This window comes from Rutidosis leptorrhynchoides, chromosome 9, assembly GCF_046630445.1.
Source record: "Rutidosis leptorrhynchoides isolate AG116_Rl617_1_P2 chromosome 9, CSIRO_AGI_Rlap_v1, whole genome shotgun sequence".
NCBI lineage: Eukaryota > Viridiplantae > Streptophyta > Magnoliopsida > Asterales > Asteraceae > Rutidosis > Rutidosis leptorrhynchoides.
The window spans coordinates 328,631,366-328,640,478 of NC_092341.1; the positions used below are offsets into that span (position 1 = coordinate 328,631,366).

The window sequence follows — 9,113 nt, forward strand, 5'->3', positions numbered from 1 at the left end:
GATTGAAAAAAAATTCAAAAAATTTAAAAAAAAATAAAAAATTTAATTTTTTTTCGAAACTTTTTTTTTGGAAAAAAATTTTCAATTTTTTTAAAAAAAATTTAGCATTTCAAATCCAATCACGTGTGATTGTAAAACTCAATCACATGTGATTGTAAAACACAATCACATGTGATTCTGCATATCAAATCCAATCGTATGTGATTGAAAAAAAAAATTCAATTTTTTTTTTCAAAAATAAAATTCAACCGAAAACAGACTTTAATTCTGCGATTTGATCAAGTTTGTTAGCGTTTCATGATCATATCTTCAAAATTTCATAATTTAATTCGCTGATTTGATCAAGTTTTTATCAAAAACTTGGTGTTTAAAGGTTTTAGCACAAACTTACTGAAATTCGTCATTTTACTAAAACAATTTTTTCAATCACATGTGATTGGATTTGACATGCAGAATTACATGTGACTTGGTTTTACAATCACATGTGATTGACATGCAGAATCACATGTGATTTACTGGATGTTAAATTCAATCATATGTGATTGAAAAAAAAAATTCGAAAAAAAAAAGTTTTCGAAAATTCTTTTTTTTTTTAAAAAAAACTTTTTTTTAATTTTTTTCAATCACATATGATTATCACGCTGCGTGTCACACTCTAATTGGTCACTTAATCTCAACTTAAAAATTAGTTTAATTTAAATATTCTTCATACAATTAAACTAAATTAATCTAACTAGGAAGAGGTCACATGCCCATTTGGGTCAAATGTTTGAGATGGAAAAAAAAGTCAAGATTGCTGACATCAGTATGACATCAGCGATGATGTCAAATTGTTACTGTTCCTCGTGGTGCTAATGGAGCGATGATGTCAAATTGTTACTGTTCCTTGTGGTGCCTAATACAGTTATTGTAAATGTAAATGTAAATGTAAATAAATGTAATGTAAATGTAAATTTAAATGCAAATAATAATTTACTGTACTTCGTAACATAGTACCGTAATATTGTTTGTTACATTCATCATATGCATCCATCTGTCGGTTGTTGTTTCCCTCTCTATATCTATTAAAAAATCATCAATTATTCATCTTTCTTTTTACAATTCTCATCTATTCTCTGTTTTCTCCGGTGAAATCCACATTATCGGCCGTCGGAACCAATCTCCGTCACCGTTAAATCGCCCACCCATCGTTTTTTAAATCATGAATCACGAATAGTAAGTCCCCAATCTCTAATTTATTTATTAGATCTGATTATTTTATTAATTCTTTTTATGAATATAATCTCTGTCGACAATTGTTGTTGATTTGATTAATATAATTGGATCTCTATTTTCCTTGCAATTATTATTGTGTATGCTTGTTTCTTATTCTTACATAATTGAATTCGAAATTGTATATATAATATATTGATTACTTATATATAATTGTTGATCTTCGATTATTTAGGCTTTTCATGTGGTCTTTTAGTTATAATAGCTTTTTATACATATATTTTCATATATAATGTATATAATGTAAAATGTAATGTAATACTTGATGTGCGTATTGCAGTGATTACTTGTTCAAGCTTTTGCTGATTGGGGACTCAGGTGTTGGCAAATCTTGTTTACTGCTTAGATTTGCTGTAAGACTATGCTATCTTTCGTACCCATATAAGATGGATCTTTTGTTTGTTTGATATGATTTTGTGCTTGATTTGATATTGGATCAATGTAGTTCATAAGCTTTACTTATCTCAGCAGATTGTATACCTTTTCCTATAGGTGGTGAAATGGGCGGGTTGGGAACAGGAAAGCTTATACTGCTGGTATAAACTGATCGGGTCATAATTTTTTTCATTATCGAGACTATGGTCGCCAAAACATATCATTGAAATAATAACCTAATTATTTGAGTAACTGGGTCATGTATAAAGAAATTTGTTTGGCGAGTTTCCACCGTTTAACTCGTCCCTTTAAATTTTTTGACTAACTTTTTTAGATGAAGCATAACCCAAATCAACCCATTCGTGATCAAATGGGCCAAATCCCCACCTCTATCTTTTTTTTTTTTTTTTATGCATCAAATTCTTCTTGTTTTTTTATTTTTTATTTTAATTGCATCATCTTACTCTCTAAGTGAGCAACTACGATGAATGTCGATTTGAACACTTTTAATATAATGGATATGAAGTTTCTGTTTATATTTTAGTAAAATACATACTGCTTAATATTTTTGACTTCTTATGTCTTGTTTTAATCTCTTTCATACAGGATGACTCGTACCTTGACAGCTACATCAGCACAATTGGTGTGGACTTTGTAAGAAGCTAGTCAAATCAAATGTGTTTTGATATATCATCTTAAATCAATCATGTTACAGTTTATTATGGTCACATTTTTTATGATTATGGTTTTATTAACTCGTTTAATCTGCAGAAAATCCGTACCGTGGAGCAGGATGGAAAAACCATTAAGCTTCAAATTGTAAGAATTTTGCTTCTGAAAACATGTAATTGAGAAATTTTAGAAGGGTGTTCGTATCAACTAATTATCGCCTCTTTGAACAATGCAGTGGGACACGGCTGGACAAGAAAGGTTCAGGACAATTACTAGTAGCTACTACCGTGGGGCCCATGGCATTATAGTAAGCTTTCCGGTTATTAGCTTTCATTACGCTTAATAAAAAATCGAGATGGCAACAATGGTCTGATCAAGCAGGTTGGGTAAGGGATTGAGTAGTTTATGAGGGTTTTATGTATTTTTATACGCTTTGGACGATCTCAACTCCTCTGTCATGTTACCTTGTTTACGTAAATCCGTCATATTAACTCATCTATCATGATAAAGATGTAACGTAACCTAAAATGACCTGTTTACAGGTAAATGGTTAATATTACCACCTAAAGTTATAAATTCTTGGGAGATGAGCTATAGAAAGACATCACACACTACATTGTTATGCTTTGCCTTATGAATTTATGGGTTTACTGAAGTATTTCATCTGATATGTTTCTGCAGATAGTTTATGATGTCACTGACCTAGAAAGCTTCAACAATGTTAAGCAATGGTTGAGTGAAATTGATCGCTATGCAAGTGAAAATGTGAATAAACTTCTTGTTGGAAACAAATGTGATCTTACTGAAAGCAGAGCTGTATCGTATGACACTGCTAAGGTACAATGTTGTCTTGTTTTTGTCAGTTATAATGCGTATTATATAAGTGTCATGTATGTTCTTTTTTATATATCTGTCTATGCTTTTAAGTCGATATTATTTATTTTTGTCATTGTTGAAATTGTTATTTTATCAAGTTCTACACAATTTCAATATTGTTAGGATATTATGCTTTGTGTAAGTATTTTTTTCTAGTTTAGCATTGTAATTAATTATCTTTTCTTAGTATTTTTTTCGTTAAATTTTTTTTGTTATTCGTTTTCCAAATATGTCATTAAATCTTGTTCTTTTGTTATCAGGAATTTGCGGACAGTATCGGGATTCCATTTATGGAAACTAGTGCGAAAGATGCTACTAATGTTGAACAGGCTTTCATGGCCATGTCTGCTGATATCAAAAACAGGTGCTCCACATTTCATACCAATTTTTTATCTGCCTCTGTCTAATTATCATCACTCTCTCTAATTTAATACACGATGGTTTATAAATTTACTATTTTATCGAGCAACTTATTAAAAACTTAAAAATGGAATTCTTTTTCTCTTGAATTTATGAAACACGTACTGACACTTGAATCATCTTCAATTAGATTGTTGCTGTTAGGTTTTAATTCATATTCGCAGAGGTCAATTTTATGTCTATTTAATTGAGAACTGGTAGATCAGTTTTTTTTTAGATCAAATGGGTCATACGAAACTTTAGCCAAAAGTAGGAATGGGTCAAACCGGTATTAATCCCAATCAGATTCAATTCAAAGAGCTGGAGTATTATTAATATGGTTATCGTTGTCATTATTTACACCATAGGTATTTTATTAATATGGGCTATAACTTGTGTGTTTGGGCAAACTACTGTTTGTTACAGGATGGCTAGCCAGCCTGGTGCAAACAGCGCAAGGCCACCGTCTGTGCAGCTTAAGGGTCAACCTGTTGGGGAAAAAGGTGGTTGCTGCTCCACTTAGAATGCCGTTTCTGCAACCGTTAATTGTTATAAACTCACAACATGTCTCCAAATTGTTTTGCAAGTTTTTTGCACTTTGCTTTTGCTATATTTTTTTTTCCTGTAAGCTTGTATAGTTGCTATTCTTTCAAGATTCTGGTTCTTAAATTGGTTGTACAAATTGCAAGCATTGATAACTTTTAGTATTCATTTTCTATTCTTTATATTAGATTATTGAATATGTTGAATGTTAAGAGCTGCAGTTCTAGTCACTGCAACTAGAATTTATTTTTTGTTTACATGTATGTTGCAATGTATTGTTGGAACCATAATTCAAGGAATATAGTGATACATTTTCAAATGATTTTCATCATATCATAATCATAATTGGTATGTTATGTTTTCTTTCAACTTCGTATGCATGTTTTCAACTTCTACGTAATAATAGTGGATAAGTGTGAATCATATAAATATTTTTTTGAAAAGCAAGCAAAATTTATAGATACATTTTTTTATAATTAAATTAGAATAATAATTGTGAGTTGCATTTCTAGAAAAATATTTTTGTCATATTATTTTATTTTACTATTACTAATTATGAATATTGATGTATTACTTTTATATTAGTCCGTTTTTTGGGAAAAAAATAAATAAATATACGTGACTTGAAAATCAATTGTGTTAAACTTGACAGAGCTCCTGATTTGTTTGATAAGATCTAACAAATAAGATGTACAACTAATGTAGCAACTGTTCGTAATATTAGAGTCATGGTGGATGACATTATTTCATATTATATACCCCAAAAGTCCACAAATAGTGACTACCAATTTCTTATATAAATATGCATCAATCGAATGTAAATGATACACATTTTCTCAATATACCAATCATTTATTTCTTTTCTCCATTATCATCTTTGTTCTTACACTTCATTATTAGTATTCTTAATCAAGAATCAAACCACTAAAGGTAGTTATAAGCCTACTGAATTATAACATAATCAAACCACTAAAGGTAGTTATAAGCCTACTGAATTATAACACGTTATCAGCACGAAGTGCTCTGTATAATCAAGGTAAGAAATTGTTTAACTTTTATTAACTTCACTAACATTTATATTTATGTTATTTAAGTTATATATGGTCGGTTATACCGCCTGAATTATATTTATGTAATCTAACTTTTATTAACTTACACTAACATTTATTTTTATGTTATTTAAGTTATATATGGTCGGTTATACTGCCTGAATTATATTTATGTAATTTAACTTTTATTAACTTCACTAACATTTATATTTATGTTATTTAAGTTATATATGGTCGGTTACACCGCCTGAATTATATTTCTGTAATATAACTTTTATTAACTTCACTAATATTTATATTTATGTAATCTAACATTTATGATTACTTATGTAATTAATCATTATTTATTTCATGCAACCTAATGTTTATTCTTAAAATTTATTATTTATGCATAATATGTTTATTCTCTTAATCTTCGTATTTATACTAAACGTATTTATACTAAATGTATTTATAGTAATCGTATTTATACTAACAAAATTCTTTTATTAAAATTATTATTAATACAACGAGTACATAACAGTCGTTAACATCAACTAACGACGTTACAACGGTCATATGTATATAACGGTTGTTAACGTCAACTGACGACGTTACAACGACTATATTTTTCAAATATAAAATAAACATCTCCCTTTCACATTTTCACAAATCAATCTTCATTTTCTCAGATTACCACTTTCAAAAAAAAAAAATTTTTTTCAGGGATGATTTTTCCTATTGTATTGGTCATACTAACTATCATCATTATTACTAATATACCTATAACCATATAAAAAAAACTATAGAAACAGCACATCACATGTGGTAGTTCTTGACTCGAAATATAGGTTTTTTGTAATTATTCAAAGCAAATTATTATACTGAGTATATTCCAGAAAGTGCATAAAGATTATATAGTTTGTCGCGTTTATAATATATCAAACATATTTCTTTATAAAAAATTTACTCCTTATTATTACTCCGTATTATTACTAGGCATTTAAATCCTTTAGTATAAAGTCAGAAAACAGAATGATTGAATTAATGAAAGCTAGACATACCTAATTAAGTTACTTTTGAATTTTGATAATAATACTTTACCTCATTTATATTCTGTTGACTTTACTCTCTTAGATGATTAACGATTAACTATTGAATCAACAAAAGCTACACATATAAAGCAATTCAATTAAAAGCAGTGCAATATATAAAAATAATATATATCGTTTAGTTTTCAGAAAGCTCGAGCTCGAGCTCGGCTCGATTCGAGCCTTGAAGTTTTAGCTCGAGCTCGGCTCGTGATTCTAGTCAAAATCTAGAGCCCGGCTCGTTATGAGCTCGTTGTTCTCTAAAAACCTTCAACGGAGTAACATGTTTTGTATCGATTAAAAAATGGCTCGTTGAATGAAGAATCGAGCTCATTAATCGCTTTTTTAACTCGGTAAAAGACCAGTTACTCATAACTTATTTCATAAGTTCACTCCCAAAACTATTTATTTGAAGTGACGATGGCTTAAATGATACCCCGTATTATGTTTACTGACCTGAGAAATGGAAGAGACACGAACATACTGAAAGCAGGAATCAGAAAATAAATATAATATAATATAAATAATAATGATAATTATAACTATCACTATGAGTCTATGAATATGAAAAATGAAGGGAAACTCTACTTGGGAAAATGAAAAGTTGGACATAGGTAGACGTGAGAATTGGTTGGGAAAAGAAGACCAAGTCAGATATTCAAACTCAATTACTCGTTAAATCATTCTTTTACTTTATAAATATTTAAATTACTATTAACTATTATTATTATTATTATTATTATTATTATTATTATTATTATTATTATTATTATTATTATTATTATATTATTATTAATACATATATATATATATATATATATATATATATATATATATATATATATATATATATATATATATATATATGAAAGCTCGTTTAGGCTCGCGAACTTACACGAGCTCGAGTAGCTCGGCTCATTTACAGCCCTACTTGTTTGCATGTAATATAATTTGATTATCTTGCTGAAATATAACTCATTATTTGCTTATCTTATTTAAAATTTTAGTATGAATCCTGCTGAAATACAACATCAATTAAATGGTAAAGACCTATGTATTACAGATAGTGGTAACATACACACTATGATCAAATCTAAGAAATATTTCATTGATTTAAATCAAATGAACGAAATATAAATAATATATTAGGTCTTGCAAACTTGATATAAGGAACGGAAAAGGTAAAAAGTCATATTACCAAACGGTACGAATTTTCTGATAAACAATGCCTTGTTTTCTCCCAAATCAAAGATAAATTTGTTAAGTTTCTCTGGTATATATCATAATAGATATGATTATCAGTCAATGATAACCGGAAATGAGAAATACCTATGTAGCACCGAAAAGCGCATATGATGAAAAGCGCAGCGCATATGATTAAAAGCGCATATGATAAAAAGCACATATGATGAAAAGCGCAGCGCATATGATTAAAAGCGCATATGATTAAAAGGATATATGATGAAAAGCACATATGGTGATTAATGAAAAGTATATTGTGAAAAAGAATCACAAATGTTTCTTGAAAGAATTCAATGTGAGATATGTGAATAAATTCATCCACCATGTGAACCATTTAGACATTTCATGTTCTGATAGACGCATTTGGTAGATGGTCTCATATTTGTCTATTATCAAGTCGAAATGTGGCATTTATAAAGTTTCTTGCTCAAATTATTAAATAAAGAACACATTTTTCGATTACACCATTAAAAGGGTGAGATCTGATAATGCTGGTGAGTTAACATCTCAAGCATTTAATGATAATTATATGTCTATAAGGATTGTTGTTAAACATCCAGTTGCTTATGTGTATTCAAAAATTGGTTTAGCTGAATCAATAGATAAACGCTTGCAGCTAATAACTAGACAATTGGTAATGAGTACAAAACTCTCAATATTTATGGGAACATGTAAATTTACATGATGCGACGTTAATTCGCATTAAACCAAGTGCAAGTCATAAATATTCTCCCCTACCAACTTAACTTTGGTTGAGAGCCAAATATTTTCCACCTTAAAACATTTGGTCGTGTAGTGTATTTTCTAATTGCACCACCACAACGCACTAAAATGGTTCCTCAAAGAAGGATGGAAATATATGTTGGATATGAAACAACTGCAATCATAAGATATATTGAACCCATGACGGGTGATGTTTTTACAGCACGTTTTGTTGATTGTCATTTTAATAAAAATTCTTCCCTAGATTAGGGGGAGAAATGAAAAATAAAAAATAAAAGAAAAAGATGTTTCATGGTGTGAACATAAATTAATGTATCTTGATCATCGCACAAAAGAATGCGAGATAAAAGTTCAAAAATAATGCATATGCAAGAACTTGCAAATAAATTACCCGATGCATTTACAGATAAAAAAAGGGGAGTGACTAAATCATATATATACCAGCAGTAAATGCTTAAGCTAGAATTGAAATTTCATAAAGCTGGCAATAATGTCACTCATGAGTCTTCGCCACGCCAGAAACGTGGGAGACCAATTGGTTCAAATGATAAAAATTCTTGAAAAATAAAATCAGCTGATAATGAGGTAAAAGAAAATGTTCAAGAAGAACCACAAATCAATATTTTTTCTGCAGAGGAGATTGATGATGTCAATACGGAATTTTCAATCAATTGTGCACATTCAAAAATATTATGGAACCGAAATGAAATGAAAAATCTTGATGAGATATTTTCATATAATGTTGCATATGACATCATGAATGATGATGATGATCCAGAACCAAAATCTGTCATGGAATGTCAAAATAGACATGATTGGAATCATTGGAAAAGAGAAATACGAGCTGAATTTGAATCACTCAATAAAAGAAAAGTTTCCGGATCTATCGTTC

The 9,113-nt window shown here is 29.3% G+C and overlaps 1 protein-coding gene across 1 annotated transcript; it reads left to right on the forward strand.

Moving 5' to 3' along the window:
• Positions 1-1,042: 1,042 nt before the first annotated feature.
• On the forward strand, positions 1,043-4,175 carry LOC139865585 (ras-related protein RABD2a-like). Its single transcript, XM_071853654.1, has 8 exons — positions 1,043-1,215; positions 1,553-1,625; positions 2,254-2,301; positions 2,419-2,466; positions 2,555-2,626; positions 3,001-3,156; positions 3,456-3,559; positions 4,021-4,175. Exons 1-8 carry the CDS (start codon positions 1,202-1,204, stop codon positions 4,115-4,117), a joined length of 612 nt encoding a protein of 203 aa, XP_071709755.1. The 5' UTR covers positions 1,043-1,201; the 3' UTR covers positions 4,118-4,175.
• The last annotated feature ends 4,938 nt before the right edge of the window (positions 4,176-9,113 follow it).